The 23,481-nt window shown below is 44.3% G+C and overlaps 2 protein-coding genes across 3 annotated transcripts in view; both read left to right on the top strand.

Moving 5' to 3' along the window:
- The window catches only part of arhgap5 (Rho GTPase activating protein 5), a 38,835-nt gene extending 36,146 nt beyond the window's left edge, over positions 1 to 2,689 (top strand). For both annotated transcript variants that reach the window (XM_048227463.1, XM_048227464.1), the window contains exon 7: positions 44 to 2,689. In XM_048227463.1, coding sequence (XP_048083420.1) covers positions 44 to 362 — 319 coding nt within the window. In that variant the 3' untranslated portion in view covers positions 363 to 2,689. The remainder of the gene's footprint in view (positions 1 to 43) is intronic.
- Positions 2,690 to 7,137: 4,448 nt separating this feature from the next.
- akap6 (A kinase (PRKA) anchor protein 6) overlaps positions 7,138 to 23,481 on the top strand; it is a 130,283-nt gene continuing 113,939 nt past the window's right edge. Inside the window, 2 exon segments of the mRNA XM_048227818.1 lie at positions 7,138 to 7,328; positions 20,061 to 20,490. Coding sequence (XP_048083775.1) covers positions 20,113 to 20,490 — 378 coding nt within the window. The 5' untranslated portion in view covers positions 7,138 to 7,328; positions 20,061 to 20,112.

Genomic DNA, 23,481 nt, shown 5'->3' with positions numbered 1-23,481 from the left:
ATGTTTGTGTGCTTGTAACAAAGTTAAGTGTTTGCTCTCACAGGGTGAGCCAGCACAGTAAGTCCACCCTAATGACTGCGGACAACCTGTCCATCTGCTTCTGGCCCACGCTGATGCGGCCCGACTTCGAGAACAAGGACACGCTCTCCACCACCAAGCTCAACCAGTCGGTCATCGAGTCCTTCATCCAGCAGAGCCAGTACTTCTTCTACGGCGGCGAGATCGTGGAGACGTCCAGCAACGAGGGCACGCCGCCGCCACACGGCCACGGTCTGACCGAGTCGCTGCTCGCCCTGCAGCTCCCGCCTCCTCTCCAGCCGCAGCAGATCCAGCACCAGCTGCAGCCCGACCCCCTCATGTAGAGAACTCATCCCAGATTTACCCCCTCACCCCCCAGAAACGAAACTATTTAGTCCTCTTAAACAAACAAAAAATACAAACAAACAAACCTGGAGAGCTAGCGTCATCAGGAAACTTACAACAAACACACGTATACAGACCAGAACACGGAACAGAACAGTAGTTGTTTTTCTTTCTTCAGGAAAAAAAGGAAAGACAAAAAGATGATGACCCGGTGCCCGGTATTTTTCTAGAACCCCATAAGACTGGGTCTGTATAGCAGCACAAATACCCTGAGCAACGTGCATTTTCCCCCCATAGGTGGACCTCTCCTGCCCCCATGGCTTCCACTACCCTCATCAGATGCTGCTTCCCTTCTAGAGCCTTTTAGACCCCGTGCTGCAAACAGAGGGTTAGAAAGGAGGATGGAAGAATGTTTTGAGTCTGACTATCCCTGTTTTATTTCCTGTGAGTTAAAAAAAAAAAAAAAAAAAATCCCTCAACAGAACTCTGCATGCCTCCCTGGCAAGACAGCGGAGATGGTCCCTTCGAGTCCAACACCCTCGCTAATAATAAGGATAGGAAATATATTTATACTAGTTGTTTTTTGTTTGCTTGTTTTCAAAGGACTTACAAAGAAAAAACAACAAAACAAAAGCTAAGAAACAGTCGGGTCACTCACAAATGTGAGACCAGGCCGGTTTTAGTGTGGTTTAAATCTGTGCCATGCATCCCGCCTGGTCTGTTTTTTTTTTTTTAATGATTTTTGGTGATGGATTTTTTTTTTGTTTTGTTTCTTTACTTTTTCTTTTTTTTAATGGAATCTATTTTTTAATCTTCAAAACCCTATGAGTAGTGGTTGGTGTTGTGGTATCCTCCCCCCTTGGCCCACTGACTCCCTCCCCCCCTTGGCACAGTTCAGGGCAGAACTTGCGTGACTGACAATAAAAGGTGCACTAGACTGGGACACAGAACCCTCGCACCATTCCCCGTCCTGAAAGCAGAACTCATGCAGAACACTCTGGAACTCACGGAAGGGACAACCCCACTGGAACTTTTTATGTTTTCTTTTCTTTCTTTTTTTTTAATGTTTAGGCACATTTTTTCGCAGGAAACCTCTTGGCCTTGCAAAGCAGCCTGGATCTTCATTTTCGGCTCATTTCTGTCCCGCTGTCCAGTTTTTCCTCTCCTTTATTAAAACAAAGTCTTGGTTTCTACGTACCAACAGCAGGCATTTGTATATTTGCCTTTATTTCTTTGTTGACCTAAATTTGCATGTCTTTATTTGCCACGTAAAACAACTACGCAAGGTTTCAATAAAAAAAAGACTAAAAACAGCTAAAGACTGAAACACTTACACTCAAACTTAACCGTTTTAAATGACTTTTTTTTTTTATCTAACTTGGTTGAGGGAACATGATAACGGGGTCAAATTTTATTCATCGTTTATTTTGTCATGCCAGATGTTAATTCTTAATATCATATTTTGGTTTTATGTCTAATTGTTTCCCAAAGTAGAGGAAAAAGTATATATATAAAATATATATGTCAGCATCATATGACTGCTGATGAAGCAAAAAATACCATTGGGTACTGAAACTGTATAATCTTGTAAAACCTATAATCAGATTTCTTTGTGGTATGCTGTACTAAAAATTGGGGCTAGATTAATTGACTGTGTACTTAATTCCCTATATGAATAAAGATTCATTGCTTCTTTGTAGATGGTACGGAACTTCGTTTTTCGTTTGTAAAGCTGATGGCACATAAGATAACTTTTTGAGCAATGAGGCTCGGCAACGATATTGAGTATTGTTGTCCGGACACATTCCCATTGAAATTGGGAGTGCTTTTATCATTAGCAGGCAAATGATCATGCTCAACCAATCAGAACACATGGAACTGGCTATATGGTTGCCCAATAACATTGCTCAAAAAGTTCCCCCATGTACCTTCACCTTAAGAGATGCTGCTTGGGGGAAACATTCTGGTGAAAACTATGGTTAGAGCGCTTTGTGTGTGAAAAGGTGGAAACAGATCAGATGTCTTAAAAAAATGAAGTCCCACCACTCATTTCCCTCGGTAGATCCGAAACGCAATTACTTCATGAAGAGGACACAATGGGGGAGGGGACTGCAGCTGCTAGAAATACCTTCTTTTGTGTAGTTTCAAACCGCAAACCCTTATTTGTTCATAAAACCTGCCTCACTTAAGCCGGTGTACAAACTAAAGATTTTAACGTCATCATCTCTGTATAGTAAATAAATGATTTTGAGAAAAGAAACAAGAAGGCTTTGGCTTACTCCATATTTTGTTTTCCCTAAAATAAAGATTCATTTTTCCAACCTTGGCCTAGCATCTGAGTCAAGAATGTGCTTGCATGACTGTAAGGATGTCTTATTTATGAATATTTTGTGGGGGAATCCATTTTGAAATCACTTTGTATCCCGAATTAATGTAGAATCCATGTACAGGCACTATGCAGATTATGAGGGAGGTCAAAATGCTGTTTACAAAACAATAGTGCGTATTGGCTTAGGAGGACCGTGAATGTGGCATGTGATATGATGTCAGCGCTGTGGAATTTTATAACTGGAATGAAAAGGAGTCAAGCATGCACTATAGTACAGAATCTCCCAACTGTGGCCCTAGCGGGCCCTCTGCTGGAAGTCAGGAATCCAACAGTGATCATTTCTTCAGGAAGGCCAAGAGCGACAGAACAGAAAACGATCAATTAATTTAATGCTACCGAATCTACGCGGTTGTTTCAAAAAAGGTATGAAATATTGATTTTTTTTTTTCATGACCCTGCGTATTTTAACATTTGGAATACTAAGGTTAGGAGGACAATATGAAAGAGATGCCAAGTCATGAAACCCACACCAAAGAGACCTACGAGAGATGATGGAGGTAAAGTTCTATGCGAAGATAAATTATTATACAAAAATATTTTAGCGTCCCTTGTTATTCGCATAATTTGTGTAGGTTGTTGTATAACTTAGGCCTATCACATACTAATAGGCCTATGCTGATACAGCACATTCAAACCTATACTTACTCTCAGGTAGGCCTATCTCCTGACATTTACTGTAGCCTTCCTATATAAATATGTATAGGCCTATACAGTTATAGTAGTGTTAATGTAGCATTGGATTTGACATAGGCCAGTGTAGCTAAATCACCACCTTATGCAAACCTTTTCAATGAACCTGGCCGTGTGAAATGTGTAGCCTATTCTAGCCTACCCTTCAATTTTTTAGGGTGTAACTTCCTGTTACCTGTCCGCTCAAAGACCTGTTTGTAAATGTAGTAGCCTGCTGGGCTACTGTAAATCATTTGCCAAGAACTGTTCAAAGGTGTGTGTAAAGCCTTTAAAAGTGACAAAGAATCACAGAGCTATAATGCTATAATGGATAAGCCCTGCCACACCCTCTGAGTGATGACATGGGGCTAACTATTTTGCTTGGCAACCACTAAAGTAAACCAATCCCATGTGTTCTGATTGGATGATTATGATGATTTGCCTGTACTGGCAATTAAAGCAAAGTCCTTTTAGGCAAGTCCTTCCACTCAGCGGCCATATTGCAACGCTTTTTGGACACTCATCAGGGCATCCTATTCGGCAGAAATGCGCGTGCGCAAGGCTTCACGACACCAACCTTGCTCCAGCAGCGAGTTCACAACACTGCTTGGCACGATGTCTTCACAACACACCATATGATTGGCTAAATGTATTCACATCACACCACATGATTGGCTCAATGTATTCACATGTCGACGTTTTGCCGAGGAAGGGGTGGGACATGTGTATAGCCTACAACGGCCGTATTGGCGTTACAAACTAACTCCATGCATTTGTATGGAGGATTTTTTGAGTGCTGTGTCTCCTTATTAGAAAGTCTCTGATTAAAGTAGCCTAATCCTGGAAAAAAAGATGCCCAGTAAAAATGGGAATGTGCCCAAACAACAATACTTAGGGACATTGCAAGAAAAAAAACATGAAAAAAAACATTGGATAGGCAGATTTATTGGTTGTGGCCCCAAAGTTAAGATACAATGCCCATCCAGCAGAATATTTCACCCCTTAGCTCAGATTCCTTAATTTTTGTTTTCAATATAGGCTACCATATATGTTGTTATATACTAACCACTCACTGGCACTAGAAGTCTCCATTGAACCTGCAGATGTGAGTGTTAAATTTACATGCTAAATCAAGGCTGTGCTACGCCATGTCTGCCTTAAGGATCCACAGAAATAATTGGCTCAACTTGAAGAACACCCACATGCCCGATTTCAGGACACCCAACCCAGTCGGACACCTGGCCAACAAATGGAACCTAGAGTTGCTGATTTGAGGTAATACATGCTGCCACAAGTACATAAAACGTTGGCCGTGGTCTGCTCGGCACGCAAATATTCTTATTCCGCTACTCTCTATAGGCCTACCTTAAAGCAACACCAAAGAGTTTTTTGTACCTTAAAATAATGTTTCCAAAATCGTTTCAGTGGTTCATCAACTGCTAACAGGGTGAACTGCACTTCTGCACTTGCTTCGCGTCCCTCTATCAGCTAACCGCACTATGCAAGTTTGCCAGATCTGGTAGCGCAGTGGTCCCCAAACTTTTTCTTCCGAGGGCCAGCTCACTATGCCTGGCTCTAAGAGAGGGCCAGAGATTCGGAGTATATTAGTAAACATAAATAGCTTAGTGCTGTGAACAACAGCAGTCTACCTTAGTTGAATATTTTATTACATTTAATCATAGGCTACTGCAATTTAATACCATTATTAGCTGTGTTTATATTGCCATCATGCCATATCAGTGTAAAATGTAGCTCAAATGAAATAATACTAATAAAAAGACAAAAATAAACATTCCCAAAAGTATTAGCAGGGAGTCCCAAAAGTGTATTTTATCCAAAATGTCTGAACTCTGAACTCTGTGTATTTGCATACACAGCTCAAGTTGTGAACAAGCAATATCCTACAAATAATTTGAAGTTCTCAAACTATGAGAGTTTTATGAAGTGCAGGCAAAAACATCTGAAATGACCACTTTCACTCACCTGATGAGAACTTGATGAATTTGTATGAACATTTGAACGAGTGAATAAAAAATAGAAATAATTATCCCAGAAAGTCCCAGAAATATGACTTGACTTAGTTAGTTATTAAAAATTAATTGATACACTTCTAGAATACTTTGAGCACTAATGCAGTCAGCCTCTTGCATTGTTTGCAGGTAGGCCTACGTTTCATTCCGTTTTCGATGGCAAACGCAAAACAGCGCCAAAACAACCACCAGTGGACAAAAAGAGTATTACATGAATGAATGTGGGAAATTACGGAAGTCATAGTTTGTCGTAGTCCCATGCGGGCCAGATGCTATATAGCGCGGACATGTTTTGGGGGGCCACCCAAAATGAGGTGGCGGGCCATAGTTTGGGGACCACTGGGGTAGAGGATCTGTAGTTCGATGGAATGAGACATAAGAAACTACAACTTTGACTTACATCTGATGTTGCAATACATTGTAGGCCTACTTTCATAAAATCATGCAACATATTCTACCTTGTCTGTGGACATCGTTATTTGAAAAGCCAGTGGTGGATAAACAAATAGCGTGCGTGCGACAGAGGAAAGTTCTTTGGTGTTGCTTTAAAAATATGGCCTGATTCTGAGATAGTAGTTTCCAATAATGGCCCTATCTTTAAAAAGGTTTATCTTAATGATTTCTGTAGTAGGCCTATGGGTTGTGCTAAAGAAAACTATCTCTGTTTAAATAGTCAGTAATGACTTAATGGATGGTTTTCAATTAATAAAAAGTAGGCCTAAATCACGTTCTCTCCAAGACAGAGGGAGTCAGAAAGAAATGTGTCAGAGAGAAACTATTTGGATGAAACAGAGCAGCTGTGGTGCCATCTAGTGTGAATGGGAGAGAAGGCATACTTACTGTGATTCCATCCTTTTATTTGATTTATTCCACATCCAAGAATCTTTTACATGAGTACGAATGATTTGCTGATGACCAAACTTCGAAAATGAGTTTGAGAGGTCTAGACAAATATGACTATATATTTTTTTAATTTTCACAATGAATTTACTTGTCATGCACAGAATTCCCATATGTTTCATTGTAATTAACAGTGTTAACTGTTATAGATATCTCTGCCTTTTGGGTATCACAGAATGTCGCAGAAACCCATTTAAGTCAGTAAATCATAAAAATCATGCTTAAAGTATTTTTAGGAATATATATGATTTTGAGAATAGACACTGAGGCTCTGACTTTTTGCAATATTTGGCTAGCATCACTGATACAAAAACATACCCAGTGATATGCCTTGTTATGTAGCCTACTGTAGATGACACTTAGCATTTAGACTATTTTAGAAGTGTTCTTGTTCCCTAGGCTAGCATTGCTTCCTGGAGCACAATTTCCTACCTATGAGTGAGGAAAAGGAAGCAGAATCGATGTGGTCAGAAATAACAGGAAACCACATCCTCTCATCAAACATGCAGTTCGCTCTCTCTCTCTCTCTCTCTCTTGCTCTCTCGCGCTCTCTCTTTTTTCATCTCCTGGTCAGCCCCTCCCCTTACCCCCTCCCTTTCCTCTCTCCTCTCTGGCTCCTCCCTCCCCCTGCCTCTGTGCCCCACGCTGGGGAGCACCACACCTCCCCGGACCAATCGCATCGCACAATCACCTCTCCATCACATCTTAGTTTCCAAGGCAACAGGGCTGTTCTTCAGAGAGGTGCAGCATCATCCCCATCCGTCCCTTTCAGCCAGCCAGCCCAGGGCTTGTACTGTATGGAGGCAGGCAACCCTGCAGAGCCTCTCTCTCTCTTCTCTCTCTCTCTCTCTCTCTCTCTCTCTCTCTCCTCCTCTCATCTCATCTCATCTCAGGCACCTCCCTCCCTTCCCGCAACACCCTTCAGCACACTCAGGAAAGGAGGAGGAAAAAAACATGGAGTAGAAGGAGGGGTAATGGTAGGTACTTGGCTTCTATCCTCTTTTGTATTGTTATGTTTTTATTTCTGGCATATTGTTATGTTTTTATTTCTGGCACATTTTTCTGCTGCCTCTCTTCCTCCCTCTCTCTCCCTCTCCCTCTCTCTCTCTCTCTCTCTCTCTCTCTCTCACACTCTCACTCTCTCCGGTTCTGTCACAAATCCCAGGCGTGGGTAGGGCACAGGCGTGTTTGCCGTAATCCCTTTTTGCCAGGGCTGAGGCTTTAAGTGGGGTAGCCTGATGCTAACGGCGTTAGGAGCAGTTGGGCTGGCTGAAGGCACGGTCGCCGCGGCTGCTGCCTCCGCTGCTGCTCCCGCTGCTCCTGCCACTGCTGCTTTTGTTAAAGGGGCCTGCAGAGCAGAGGGGCTTGCTGCATACACAAGTGAGTAGGACAGGCTGTCAGCCAGCCATCCAGCCATCCAGCTAGCCAGGCAGCCAGCCCACCCACTGCAGGGTTCACAGGCCGGATCCGTGTCGTTTGGCTCGGCCCCCCTCTTGCCCTTGTTATTGTTGCTATTTCTGTCGCTGGTGGTTAGGGGATGCTGGTCTGTCTGTGCTGCCTGATGGTGCTGTCGTTGCTCTGGTCCCACACCCACTTCTTTATGAGGAAGTGAGGATGGTGAAGGCTAACTGTGTGTGCCCCCATCCCCCATCTGAGTGTGTAGCTACTATCTATTACTGTGTGTGTTAAGGTGTGTGCTTCTTCTGAGCCGCCACTCATTTCTCTCAGCTCCTAAGCTTTCTTTTTTGCATGCGGTGGGGTGGGGGGAGTGATGTGGCAGAGCAAGGTTAGCTAGCCTGTTAGCCTGGAGTGCTGTTGATGTTGAGGACACACCTCTGAGATGCTAACCTGATTCTTCCCAAGGCCTGCACCAACAAGCAGCATCTATCCGCTCTCACACACAGGCAAGGTTATCTGCTATGGTTGGGGGGAGAGGCGGCTTGTTTACTCCGTGTGCTTAGCCTTGTTGTGTTGTGTGTTGTGTGTTTGGTGTTTTTTCTAGTGTCGTGAGGCGTGGTCCTTGTCATCACCCATCCTTCCTGAGGATGTTGAGTCTTTGGGCTTCGGTTGTCGCCGCGTGCTGCAGTCTCCGTGGCGGCTGGCCTCGTTAGCTTACCATGTGTTACTAGCCCAGACAGCTGGGTGGTATGGGTGGTGTGTGTGTGTGTGTGTGTGTGTGTGTGTGTGTGTGTGTGTGTGTGTGTGTGTGTGTGTGGTGCTTGGGTGGGAGTGATACGCAGTGAGCTACTGTGAGTCCCCTGTGTTTCCCCCACCCCTTTCTCTCCCTCAGGGGACCCCCAGTTTTTATTATGTTGATGAGGCCGCACGTTTAGGGAATTGTGTGTGAGTGAGAGAGAGACAAGAGTATACAGGGGGGTGGGGGCCTCTTTAACACCTCTCTCCATGTGGAGGGCACCCCTACTGAAGCCTTACCCACAGTCCTCTATTCAGCTGCCTGCTTTTGTTTTACTCATAAAGAACATACATATACAAAAAAACTCTCTCTCTCTCTCTTAACACACACACACACACACACACACACACACACACACACACACACACACACACACACACACACACAAACACCACTCTCTAAGCTTGTTATACAGCGGGGCAGGTCACCCAGAACTGTTTACTATACAGGACTGTTTAGTGACGGGCCTGTTCAACTCCAGAGGGGCCCTGTTGGCTCCTCGGGAGGCCCAGAGCTGATGCGTGTCTGCTTGGAGGAGGCTGAGGAAGAGGCTTGCTGATGACCAGCCATGTTCACTGATAACCATGGACATGTTGACCAGGGAGTAATCTGTGTGATATCCTTACAAAACCCAACGCCCAGGGCTCAGAGAGAGCGTACACACGGTGCGTCTTTTATACGCGCTCACTGTAGCGCAGCATCTCCATGCCTTGCCTGGGCTTTAAGGAGCGTTTGGGGCATGTTTTTTTGTTTTGCTTTGTTTGGGTAGCATTAAAATTAGCTCACGTGTTCTCGGGGAATGGCTCTTGCCATGCCAGCGTGACATTTTCATTCCCCTGATGCGGTTCTGTTTTTTTGTGTGTGTTGTTATTTGTTCATATTTTGCGGTTGACGTCTCCCTTTTTCCACCCCTTTTGAAATTTGATTTCTCAGGGCAGGGCAGAGCAGCAAGCAGGCATGTCACTCTATCCTCTCTCTTCCTCCCTTATCGCTTTCCCTCCTCCATCAGACTGACCAGTCATTATGAGGGAAAAGGCTTCTAGGGTGTGGCAGTGGCCATCGACTTTCCCAGGAGGTTTATCCACAATCTAGCTGTACCCCCCCCCTTATAAGGATTAAAACGTCTTGTATAGTCTGCATCATGTATGAGTACATGCTTTTACATCCTAATGTATTTTTCATATTAGGTGTAAGAAATGCGACTCAGAGTGTAATCTAGGTCATAGGCCTCCTCAAATTGATTACAGACATGGAAATCTCGAGCAGTGATTACTAAGCTGATTTTTATAGACCCTTTCAAGAGAGTTCCATTATCAGCATCATAGTTGGCCCCACAAGGCTTCCTTTTTAACATTCCATATGTTATGTCAATGCAAAGGAGTAGATTTATGTCCTCTATGAAAAGGAGTAGTAATGAACTTGAGGTGCATGGTGATGAATTCTGACACTCAGCCCTGGAGAAGATGAAGTTCAAGGGTTAACATGGTATTGATTTAGAATATGAGCAGTGGAACGCTCAGGAATAATGCACAGGCGAACTTCGGAACTGCTAAGGTAATTTACACTGCCAGACATATAGGGTGATGTGGTTGTGGCTGATGGAAACAAGGATGGAGACGAAGCAGTCTCCTCTTCTCATCTTTCTTGTTTGAGTGAGCATCTGTCAGTGTGCAGACACATGTAATTTTTATGCCCGGTGCTGTGTGTCGTTGAATGGTGTGGGAGGTAGAAATCTGGACTGTTAAACCTTGCCTGTTACTATGCTTCCTTTTCATTTATGCATAGTAATACCATAGTATTGGAGAGGTTAAATGCTATTATGGTATGATGACAGCAAAAGGTCAGTTAGATTAAGCACATTTTTGTTTTCATACTTGAAAAATATTAGCCTACACCAAGCTAACACATGCATGAATTTCATAAAATTGTTAAATGGAGTTGAAAGGTGTTCCTAGTGATCAAGGGCTTACATTTGAGTTCCATACTGACATTGGAACTCCTATTTAATCTTAGCCTGATATGAGTCCCCTGGTTTGTATCACAGAACTGGACTGGAGTCCTGCTGTGGCCTTCAGTCACAGGTTTTTTTCAAAATGGCTGAGGCTTCAGTTCAAGACCATTATCTTGGTAGAATGCATTATTGAACAGCAGCTAACACAGCGCACACGACCATGCTGTGGGTCAGTCAGAATGGGGGGTGGACAGTCAGTTGTGTGTGAATAGACTGTGTGTGTGTGTGTGTGTGTGTGTGTGTGTGTGTGTGTGTGTGTGTGTATGTGTGTGTAGCTGTAGGTATGTGTGTGTGTGTGTGTGTGTGTGTGTGTGTGCGTTTGTGTATGCCTTGGCCTTGTCTCTAGTCTGGTCTGACTTCATCATGTAACCCCTCCCTGTTGTATGGCTAGACTCAGCTAAAAGGGGCTCGGGGGAGACTGAGATTCTGTCTTTCAGACACATCCCCCTTGTGAAGCCATATGCACTCATGGTTACTGTACTCCACTACACATTTGTTCACATGCTGTGGATAGCGTCAGCTGTGCAGCAGCTAGCGCAAACCATCAGCAACATTTTCCAAAATAGCTTTGTCTTCAAGACCTGAAACTTCTGTTATGCCTAAAATATATAGGCCAGGTTCAAACACAGAGAGAGCTGTTAGAGAGAGCTGAGCTTGTTTCTGCTTTAATAGAAACAAACAGTGAATAAGAGTGCTTTAGCATAGCAGTGCACAGCCTTTATGGGCCAGATGAGAGTATCGATTGAGATTTCTTTAGGCAGCAGTATGTCTTGATTCCCTTACTGTACAGGATGGCTCTGTTCCCCGTTAATAGAGCTGGACGGGGGAAGGTTGTGTGTAAAGATGACACCGTCTGATAAGACTGCAGAGAGAGAGAGGTTCTCCTTGTCTCTAAATACAAGGAGAAAGGCTCTCAAGGAGAAGAGCTAAACCAGACCAGTCATCCATCCTAGTGTGCTATCTCTGAAACCATGGATCAGCTGGTCCTTAGCCATCATATCTGAGGATGGGGTGACCTCTGAAGGTCACAGCGGGAGCTGTTTCATTATCTGGTTCAGCTCCAGAGAAAGGAGAGGAGTTGTGTATGAATTAGGGGTGAACATGGTAGGAGCACTCCATCCCTGCCAAAACTGAGCGGGGTGGGATGGGGGAAGTACCTACGAAGGGTAATGAATGCACAGTCTGTTTCACCAACTCAGTCTGTGCTCCTGCTTGTCTGTTTGATCTTGTCTAAGCGTTTCATCTCCAAGGCCTCCAAGGTTTCTCTCATTTGTGTCAGGCTCTGGGAATTGGGCAGGATCAAACAATGTCAAAATTGTATCTAACGAAGGCTTGCATCCAAATGCACACGTTACTGTGGTGAAACATTCAGTTATCCTATTTAAACACCGAAGCAATGTTTGCAACATAGAACTGCTCAGGGCTAGGCTAATCCAGGGGTCCGAGATAAAATGTCTCACTCACTCACAGGCAGCATATTTGTTTTGTTATAGAAATATGCTCTGACCCATATCAAATCTGACCTATATAAAATCTTATCCACCATCATGATACAGCCTTTTTGAACTTGGAGAGCATTCAGTGCACTGATCTGTGTCGATCCAATGCCGATCCAATGCCCCTAATGCCAGTTTATCCAGTTACCACAGCTGTAATTGTCATTGAAGAGGACACCACTGAAATCAGTGTGGACTGGTGTACTTTTAGGAATAGTAACTGTTACCTTATCACTCCCGGCTAATTCTTGGTAAAGATATTTATGCCAATGTCGTCATACCAGGATGAAATCAAAAGAGTTTGCATAGAGAGAACAGAAACAATACGGTGTCAATTGGATCTGTGTTACGCATTTAAACAGACCCACTCAGTAAAAGGAAATAACACTGCATGACCTCCAGATCAACTGTTTGTGTTTCACTTTATCGAGGGCAAGAGTCTTTCGGGTAGGAGTGGGTGGTGGGCTGGGTAGAAATGAGTGTGTATCTGTGTCAGAGTTGGACTCAGTGTGTGTGTGTGTGTGTGCTTTTTGGGGGTGGGGGGCAATATTTCTGTAACATATCTGCCTCCCACCGATAAATTATGCAGTAGGGATATGCTGCAGGCCCTGGGGAATATAATCCAGGCATTGTTTTTCCCTGCACACACTCACTCAGACACAGACACACACACACACACACACACACACAGCGACGACACACACTCACTCGGCCCACTCTTTGCCCTGGTGTGAAGAAGCTTTATGTTCGCCACCAGCCGCTTTCGTCATGCTCGTTTTGTTGCAGCAGACTGTTGCCGTACTGTTCCCTCCCCAAACCTCACACAGTCTTCGCCTGTGTCCTCATCGCACATCTCTGACTCCGACACAGACACGCCCGAGAGAGAGAGAGAGAGAAAGAGAGAGAGAGAAAGAGAGGGAGAGAGGGGCCTCACCTCTCATAACTCAGCCAGTGCCGATCACTGTGACTCACTGAGCTGGCTGGGAAATCGGTTTGAAATGCAGTTAGGTGCGTGGGGGTGCGCTGGGGGCAGGGGGCTTAATGTCAGTATTACAGGATTAACCAGGGGCCAGCTCTCAGCCATGATTGAAGCCATCCAAGTACCCATGTTCATTTACTCATACACTGCCTCCACTCCATGCTGCTGAACATACAGTAACATGGAGCCAGCGGCTGCCATCGATCGGGTGCTGCGATTTGTCTTCTGTAGCTTCTATAGCTCGGGCTGTCGGAATTCAGACTCCACGGTAACCCAGTAACCTTGGTAACCTTATAGTCTGTGATGTCGTCCCCTTGGAGCTGGTCAGCCCTTGCCCCACCCCGATCCTCTTTAAGCAAAGACTGTGAAATTTATGAAGAGATTATTGTTAGTGTAACTCTTAGATGAGATGAATGAGATTTATGCAAAGCAGATTATTCTCTAATCTGGAGCGCTCTGAGTGTTTATCCCACTTTAAGTGTGCAGCAATGCTCCAAACCTGATTGTGTGCGAGGAGCAACAACAGGCCGAAAGCTTTCATTTCAGTCACATCTGACTGACTAGACAGGAAGTTGAAAGGTTTGGAACAAAAGCAGTGTGGCTAAGGTTATCCTGTAGACTAGAAAGTTGGTAATGCCTCTATAGAAGCACAGGCTGGCATAGACTGGACAGGGGAGTTTCAGCACTTGGGAGTTGTGACGAGTTTTATTTTCTGTCAGCCTGTGTCATGTGTCATTTTATGTACATTAGTTATATTTTAGTGAATGTAAACTTAAATGTAAGCCAGCATTATGACTTGCAAGTCCACTATTGCATTTAAATGATGTCGGTCAGTGGTTCCTGATTCCTTTATACTAAGCGTTAATGTTGTTTCTATTTATGTTTTGTATAATTGCTCAACAGCTTCCAGCATTTACATTTTCCACCGTTGCCCTAGAAAAGAAAATTATGTATGCTTTGCCTAGTGTTTTACAGTGGGATCAGCATAGCCCTTTAAGCCGCCACAGTTGCGCTATCTGTGTTAGTTTGCTGCAGTAAATGATCCATGTGTAAAGTGCACACACACTCTCCCCACACACACACACCCACCCACTCCCTACAATATGGCTAACTTGCTAACCTATCTCTTTGGGCTGATTTGACGTCAGCAATAAACCCCCAGGTCTGGCCTCCATTTGGCAGATAAACAGCCACTTGGCCTATTTCGGGGATGCTAATTAAGGTGGCTCATTAGGGGTACGTTTCTCTCGCGTCAGCAGAAATTGGCCCTGTAGTGATGCCTGCTGTGAGCTGGGCGTAACTGAGGGAAGCGCTCAGCCCCGGATAGACAGAGAAAGCCCAGCCCTAGGCAATGACACTCATTTTTACGGCCATTTTTTTTAAACTCACCATGGATGAATAGCCTTGATATTATTTTCATAATACTCATTTAATTTCATTCACAATAGGTGTTAGGAAGTTGCCGTATAATGAATGAGATTTAATAATCCTTTTGGTCGGAAATGAAATGAAGAGCCCATCTGGAGTTTGAAGTGATTTGAACTAATAAGAACCATTTCCCTGGAAAGTAGCTGAGTCATGCTATCCATTCTCTCCTTGCCATGACCTGTATTTGTTGGTGACTAAGCAGAGTGGTCCTTAGCCTGAGCTGGTGAAACACTGGGCTTGATGAAAAATCTGCTCTTTGATAAAAACAGAACTGTATGATTCATGTGTGTGTGTGTGTGTGTGTGTGTGTGTGTGTGTGTGTGTGTGTGTGTGTGTGTGTGTGTGTGTGTGTGTGCTGGGATTTTTTTTAGATCATCATGCCCAGTGCTACAGCTCTGGGTCGTTTAGTAAGGTCTGGAAGCACACGTGTGATGAGCTCACTCTGAGCTGTGGCCGGCGTCCTGACGGGCAGAGGAAGTGAGGGGGATGCTGGGGGATGACATCACTGGTCTCCAGAGCGTGCTGCCCTGCTCTGCTTCCCACTAGAGAGAGGGAGAGGGAGGGAGAGAGAGAGAGAGAGAGAGAGGGAGAGAGATAGGGAGAGAGTGTGTGTGTGTGAAAGAGAGAGAGAGGGAGAGAGAGAGGGGGAAAGGGAGAGAGAGGGGGCCTGAAAAGATCCATTTAGAAGAAAGACTTCATCTATGGCTCTCACCAGTATGTGAACTTTCACATCTTTCACATTAAATGTAGCAGAGAACTTGACCAGACTAAGTAATACGTTTGTATAATAAGTATTCTAGTTCAGTAAGTTCAAGGGTATAATTTAAAAAGTTCCAACTGAAAAGCTCTGTGATCTTTATAGAGTGTGATGAAGGAGGGAGGGACAGAGAAAAAGAAGCAGCTGGCAATGTCTTCTTTACTGTAACTAGTTTAATGTCAGCGGCCATTGATTTTTGTTTGAGGATCTTGAACAGAGCATCATCAATCAAAACTGGAATCAGGTACAGAAAAGAAGGAAAGTGGAGTGTTTAGATAAGGGAGGGGCTAGCAGTGCTACATGGATTTCCTCTCTTTCTCTCTCTCTCTCTCTCTCTCCCCTTCCTCGTGTCTGTCTTTCTCCCTCCCCCTCTTCAACACAAACACGCGCACATGGACCAGGGCCGTGCTATGCTGTGGCTGTTACTCACTCATTCAACCGAATCATTCACTAGATGGAGAGAGTGGCATGAAAACATACAAGACGAGGAAAGAGAGAGAGAAAGAAAGGAAGTGAGACAGAGAAGTCTATTTTGGAAGACATAAGCCATTAAGAACCGGGTGTGGATGCTTCTTAGACCTTGAGACATGTGGAGTTAAGAGGAGCGGGTTCCCAGCAAGAGGACTGCTGGAAACGGCAGCACCACAGTAGCGGCGGCAACGTTCTGGAACAGATTCCCTTTTTTGGAGTGAAGGATGAGATGTGTTGGTGTTGGAGCTCTAGCAGTGAGTGTCTGTCTGTTCTCTGCCGTAATGGGTTTGTGTGTCTCTCTCTCACTGTGTGTGTGTGTGTGTGTGTGTATATTATATGTGTGTGTGTGTGTGCGTGTGTGTGTGTGTGTTTGTGTGTGTGTATATTATATGTGAGTGTGTCTGTGTGTGTATATATGTGTGTATATGTGCGTGTGATTTGTCTGTGTGTGTGTGATGTGTGTGTGTGTGTGTGTGTACCCAGGGCTTTTACTCTGGTATGTGATCTGATGCGGCTCCTGTGCTCTCCATCGTCCCCCCCTTACTGGGAGCAGGAGCAGGAATGGGGCTGTCAGCTGCACTGCGCCTCCTCTGGGTAGCCCAGGGCTGTGGACTGTGCCAGGGGAAAGAGCAGCGATGCCACGACTGCTGCTGCTGCTGCTGCTGATGGAGGGTGGAGGGGGGAGGGTGGAGGCGTGCAGGGTGGAGGCGTGGAGGATGGGTTGGAGGAGTAGCAGTAGCATGGCAATGGGAGGAGAGGGGAGAACCAAGGAGCCAAGTTGGAGAAACGGAGCAGAGAAGAGATCACAGAGAGATGGAGATACAGTATATATAGAGAGAGATCACAGAGAGATGGAGAGAGAGAGAGACAGATCACAGAGATGGATAGAGAGAGAGAGATGGAGAGAGAGAGAGAGAGAGAGAGAGAGAGAGAGATGCACTGCAGCATGGATAATTGCTGTTTTTTTGCCCTTGACAGTTGTGCATTGGCATGAGATTGTGAGATTGTGTGTTCTTGCATGATACTTTGGCATAGAGTATTGGGTGACAATAATAAGTGTGTCTGTGTGTGTAAAAGAGAGAGTGTGAGAGAGAGAGTGAGATAGAGAAAGAGAAAGAGAAAGTGCATGTAAGGGACACATTTCCAAGCGGATATAGTCCAGCTCCTACACTGCCCTTTGAAAAGCTCAAAGTGTCTGCGTCAGCTTCAGAATCAATTAGGGCACTGTCATCTCCGAGGAAGCATGATGTAATTTCCTGTTGACTTGTAAATGTCAGGAAGATGCATTGTCTCAATAACTTATCTAATTGTATCAGTCTTTAATCAGTGCATGCAGGGCCCATTGTATATATCAACAGCGTGCTGTGCCTATTGTACACAGGCCAATGATTTACAATGTGATGCGGTGCATCTCTCAACTGGCCTGCTTGTCCAGTCCAGCTGAAAGAGTAAGGAGTCATCCCACCAATGATTGTGCGACACTAGGGTGGTATCTGCAAAGTTGTTGCTTTCTAATGTACTTGGTGGACTAGAATTTACATGAGTGGATCAGAGTTGTTGTTATGTGTACTGTTCCGAAGAAAACACATAAAACGACTTGTTATTTTGTGGTTGCTTTTGGACAAACTTTCAGAGCTTTGTGTTGGGTATGGGTCAGTATTTAGTCCCACTTATAGCATCCACTGTCTGCCAGGACGATGAAGAGTTAACTTGGTTGGCTTACTAATCCTATCCAGAGTGCTGTTTTAGTTTAAAGTGGCACGGGTTCACCTCTCATGAACCCTTTTACTTTGTATGAGTGTGTGTGTGTGTGGTCGTGTGTAACTCCATCTGTCTAATCCAAATAACAAAAGTAACACACTGGTTTTATACAATGAGAGAGAGAGAGGTTAGAGAAAGATAGAAAGAGAGATGGTGAACAGATTATCTTGGTGGTGATTCAACTATAATCCCATAAATAGATTTTGGATGCAAGATGGACTTTGAGGAGCATAGAACACAGCAGATATAGACCATGTTTCTTCCAAGTGGGGATAAGACTTACTTAATCTTAAGTTCAGTATCAACATTCGATTCCATGTTGCATAGACTCTCACACAAGCTTAAGCTCATTAAAGTATTAATGTGGTACTTTAAGTAGCTTGCCCTTTGTGAAATGTACAAATTCAATGTTGTGACTGGCCTTAGTTAGACTATAAAAGGTATTCACTGTTTTCAGTGGCTGGTTACATTGGCTGTGACAAACATGTGGTATTGTAAATATCACATTGTAGGGGCACGTTCCTCTTCATAGAAGTGTGTGTAGGTCATTTGGATGGCACCTTAAGTGGCCTTAAAGTATTTCTGAAAGAGGCTACTGGTGTAGGAGCTAATGCTGAAAGCTAATTTAATTTAGAACATCTGCTATCAATGTTACCAAAAAACAGCAACACTTGGTCAAACTTTGGTCTGAGTGGGACAACCGGGGACTTTGCTCAGTCTAAATATACTTCATGCTTCATAGTTCCCTTATTGCACTTGGCAGAATCAACTGTGTTGAATAGATTCAGTTAGCGTTGAGTAGCTCAGTTTGGTAACAAATATGGTACAATGGTAGACACAGATAAGCACCAACAATGTCTAACTCCGGCACTATTGCCCTTATGAACCACAAGCTACTAAATAATCCACTTCACCACTCTCCCAGACTAAGATTACAGCCGTGTCAAGTCTTTATGTTTACACGCCTGCTGAGTGGCTACTGCCTGATTGACCTGCGCATGGTAACGAGTTCACATTGCTGCTTTACATGACAGCATCGCCTTACGTGACACAGTGCCTGTGGAGCTGTTGGCACGCCACCTGTTTTATTTAGATATTTGGCTCAGTCTCAGGGGTGCAGTAGCGATCCATCAGATCTGCAGCATGGTTAACTGAGTCCTCATTTGGAATAGATCTTTAGTTGGGTGCATTCCATAGGGCTGCAGCTGACACCAATTTACTACATAGTGATATCATTTTTTTTTTTAAAAGGTCATGAATTTATGAAAGCATCATTGCTCCAATTCACAGCGATGTCTCCATATGTTGTCTAAAAGAAAGATAGAAAGAGAGTGAACAGATTATCTTGGTGGTGATTTGGTGGTGACCACTGCGCATTTTTCTGATGTCATCCTATGGTTGCTGAGTGACATTCGAATGAGTTGACGGTCATATTCAAAATTAAGAGACCACTGCAAAAATGAACATCCATTCATTCAAATGTCACTTAGCAACCGTAGGATGACATCAGAAAAATGTGCAGTGGTCTCTACATTTTTTCCAGACCTGTATATATATACCGTATATAGTATAGAATATATTCCTATACCTGTACTGTATGTGTGTGTGTAACAGGAGCCTGATGTGACCCCTAGAGAGAGCGAGGTGGTGAGTGGGGTTTGGCCGAGCCTGTGCACATCCTAGGCGAGGGATCACTTTCTGGGGATGGATTAATGAGGATCTGCCTCTCAGCGGGGGCAGCTGGAAATTAGCAACAGTGTGTGCCAGCATGGCCCTGGAGTCTGATGGCCCCAGTAATCACTGGAATTAAACACGAGGGAGAGAGTTATTAGAGGAGCCAAGGATGCACCTTCTGAGAAGGGAAGAAGGGATGCAGCTTCTGTGTAGACAGAGAGAAGGGAAGATGAGAGGAGAGGAGGAGGGGGGGTACCCAATCACAACTGGAGGAGAGAGGTGATGTTGATCTACTGCCAGGGATGAAAATGTTTTTAGATCATAACACAGCGTAAGAGTTAATTGATGCTTGTTTCTGATTCCTTTGAGATTTTAAAATGCTGATACTCACATGCGTGTGTTCAGCTGTCATTTTAGAAAGGTCTGTATCTTTTGAGAATGTTGCATGATTCTAGTTAATTTATTTCATGTTTATGTTCATCAAGCATAACAAGGAATTACCCCTCATGTGACAGATCATATACGATACCTCTGAGAATGTCATCAGTGTGCTCAAGACTGTGTAGGGAAGAGAGTGAGTGACAGAGCACACACTAACACATGCTCAGCATCTCCTTGTGGTGCTAAACTCAAGAGAGAGGCAAACCCTTCTGGACTTGTAGCTCCTGTGATACAAGCTGGCTGGCTCAGAAATGACAGCCAATTTATTCACCAGTGTATCTTAAAAGAGACCTGTGCCTGTGGATTTGCATTACAAATTTCCCTGCTTGCTACCCCCCTTTCTCCATATATTAAACATTATCAGGCTTCTGTTTATTTATTAATGTGTCTCTTCATCTATCTTCCTCCCTCTTTTTCTCCCTTCTCTCTCTCCTATTCCCACCCTCTGTTCCTTCTTTCTCCACAATCCCTCCCTCTGTCCCTCGTTACTTCCTCAGCTGACTCAGAGGACCCCCTCCCTGTAGGATCTAGCCGCTGTTTCTTCTCACCATGAATGTTGCCGTGTCACCCATGGCCAGCGAGGCCGCCTCGCCCATGATCACCTCCGTCACCCCCACCCTGGAGCCCTGCCTCAGCCCCCGAGATGAGGAGGAGGAGGAGGAGTGCAGCCCGGCCGAGACCAGTGGTCGCGGCGCAGACGAGGAGAAAGGGGAGACGCATGCCCAGGTGGCGTCTGCGCACTCCAGGCACAGCAGGTACCAGAAGCCCCCGCCCCTGCACACAGGCGCCGACTGGAAGGTGGTGCTGCACCTGCCAGAAATCGAGACCTGGCTGAGGGCCACCACAGAGAGGGTGAGGGACCTCACCCACTTTGTGCATCAGGACTCCCAGAACAAGCATGTGGACGTGCATCTGGTCCAGCTCAAGGTAGGACATTCTCACAGTCTCCCTTCGTCATCATTGCAAATAAAATAAAACATCAAAGTTCTGATGAAGTCTCTGAAGAGTTACTCAGTTTAGGAACATCAAGGGTCCAAATGGTCCAAATATGACAGTTTTGGCTCAAACTTTGGATTCAAGTATTTGAAATGGAGGAGGTCCTCCAACAGGGTCAAAAGTGACCATCTGTCTTCAAACTAGGCTTTACAAGGACGGCCTCAGGCCATGGGTCTCTGGTAATGCAGTTGGCTGAATTCCCTTGGGTGTGCCCAAACGACCCTTGACCTCTCTTCAATGCCCTTAACTGATAGAGGTGACATTCACTGAGAGAGGACAAAGAGGTCCAGAAAAAAAGGGGATGACCCGTGCAAAAAGGGGTGGGGCAACAGACATTCGCTCAAATCTTTGAGCCCTAATTTGAATGATGGTCAAAGAGAAAATTCAAGCCATGAACAAAAATGAACTAAAGGTAATTTAGTTCAAAATCATGTTGCTAATTTAATACCATTGGCAAGATCCTAAGTACCACATGTGTGGGTCAGTGTGACATGCCACACAAGACCTTCAGCTCATGCGTAAGACACTTTGACTGTTGCCCGACTTTTGTCTTTTCACTTCATTCAAGTTCAGATCCTGAATCTCTGATATGCTGTGACATATGCTATGTCCATTCGCTTTGATAATACCCATCCACTCATCTTGGATCACAATTTGGCATACGCTTGGCATAAGTGGCCCTTAAGAACAGATATAAAAAATCATTCATCCCCCTCTCTATTCAAGCCCTGAATGCAGACAGCAGTGAGAGATAACTAGTGTGAATGCCATAGCCCATCATCCTAGTTTTATTATTTTTTATTTTACTTTATCATTCATTTATCAACTATTTATTCTTGACACTGGTATATATTACCTTCAGTTGTCTATGTTAAACGTTTGGTATTCTGTTGTATGCTTCATGTGGTGTATGTTTTATGCTTGCTGCCGCACAAACTGCCCACCTGGGATAAAATATACATTGAAACTTGAAACTATGCTGTGCTTAAATCAGCTTCTTGTTTACCACTTAGTTGATGTTAACTTCATATTTGTACAAATGTAGCATACATGTAGCATATGTATAGCCTATGCAATTGGCTTACCATGTTTTCTTGGTTAAGAGAGTGTCTCATGTCTGTGATATTACAAACCTAGTAAACCAGATCAATACTAGAGCCTCCATGACCTCACCTTGGGGCAGTTGAAAATTAAACTCTCTGTCTATGCAGATTCACTTATCGCAAACCAATACAGGGCAGAGACCAGCAGTAGAGGCTGTTTGGAATATCTGTGATGTGGGATTAAGTAAGCTTCAATCAGATCAATCCACCAGCAGCATGAGCTGGGATTGGATGGGATGGGATTGAATTGGTGAGGCGAATGTGGAACGCTCATCAAGCAGATCTTTAATTAACACAGCCCTGGCTATCTGGTTGATCTGTTGCAGTGGTGGGGGAGTTGTGGGGTCGATGGATGTTAACCCTCATCTGAATCGAAGGCAGACATAATGTAGAGCACCAAACCTGTGTTGCCGACTTTAAAGTCATAGCATAGTATCTTCATTGTCGCTGTTGTCAATATTGTTGCCAGTTAGGTTGTTATTGACTCCGAGCCCCTGAAATATGTTTTCTAAATGTGTTGGACAGAAACCAGAGTAGGTGAGTGTTTGTCATAGGCATGCATCAGTTTGCTGAGGATTCTTTTAAGCTGTAGGCCTATTAGTGACCTCATGACTGAGGTGTATTGACTGAGCTGTCAAATGGGCACAAACACTTTCAACAGTGCTGACTCTGGATCAGCATTGTCAGGCAGCCTTGGTGGAAACTACTCCATATCATTGACTCTGAATCAGTCTCAGTCCGGTGTTTGAGGAATTGAGCTATTCCTCTCGACCCCCTACTGACCCTACCAGGCTAGCATGTTAGCGCACCAAGCTAGCTAACACTGCTCAGTGCCAGATCTCTGCTCTGTTCCCTAAGACATGACGTAGCCGCGCTGATCAAATCTGTTCTAATGATTACGCCGTCTGATCTGACTGTACACTGTTTTAATCCTCTTTGGTCATGCTTGGCACGGAGGCGCCCAGTGATGTAATGTGTGTGTGCTGCTGTGGGTGGGTGCTGGCCTCTGGAGATGGTGGGTGAACTGATACCAGTCGGGAAACAAACAAAGATTAAAAGAAATGGTGGTTTTGGCTTAAATTTTGTAAAGTGACATTTCACATTACATCAACGCATTCAGCAGATCATTTTGTTTACATCTGCTTACAGTTACATGTAGGCATGTGTTTTATCAGAATCTGGGCTCTGTGACAACTCAATGACTTGAACTCTATGCAGTAGTGTCCCTTTTACTGTATGGCCTTAGTTCTTTGAGATAGGCCTATAGCCTATTGGAAAAAGTCAAACAAAGTTCCAAGAGTACAGGCCTCTATAAAAAGCTTATGGATATATCTCTTTGTCATATATGGTGTTGCAGATTTTCGTTTTAGCCCTGTAAGGAAATTGGTCTCTTTAAACAATGTAGGATTAGCCCATCTTGTTCCATGCCTGCTTTCTCTCTCCTCTTTTGTGATTGCACCTCAGACCCTCTGGGCGGCTCTGCCATTGACGGTCTTCCTGCACACTCACTCTACATCAACGGCAAATTCAGAACACAGGTTACATAACGTGTCTTTTTGTGGTTTTTAGTGAAGGTGCATCATTCATTCATGAGCGTCTTTTTAAGTTAAGAGTTTTAAAAGGCTGTGTCCCCCCTCGCCCTCTGCCCCAAGACGTTTTATTTATGTTGTTTGTGCGTGCACCAGAAGCGTCTCAACCTTGCTAAGAACCTTGCTACTTGAATAATATAGCCTTTCTTAAATGGCTGAGGGTTCACTTAACTCCTGAATAAACAATTTCTTTCACCACACTCTCAGTTCATATGATTTAATGTTCATAA

The sequence above is a fragment of the Alosa alosa genome, chromosome 19 (genome assembly GCF_017589495.1).
Source record: "Alosa alosa isolate M-15738 ecotype Scorff River chromosome 19, AALO_Geno_1.1, whole genome shotgun sequence".
Classification (NCBI taxonomy): domain Eukaryota; kingdom Metazoa; phylum Chordata; class Actinopteri; order Clupeiformes; family Clupeidae; genus Alosa; species Alosa alosa.
Note: the sequence above shows the minus strand (reverse complement) of the source record. Positions and strands in the feature narration are given on the sequence as shown.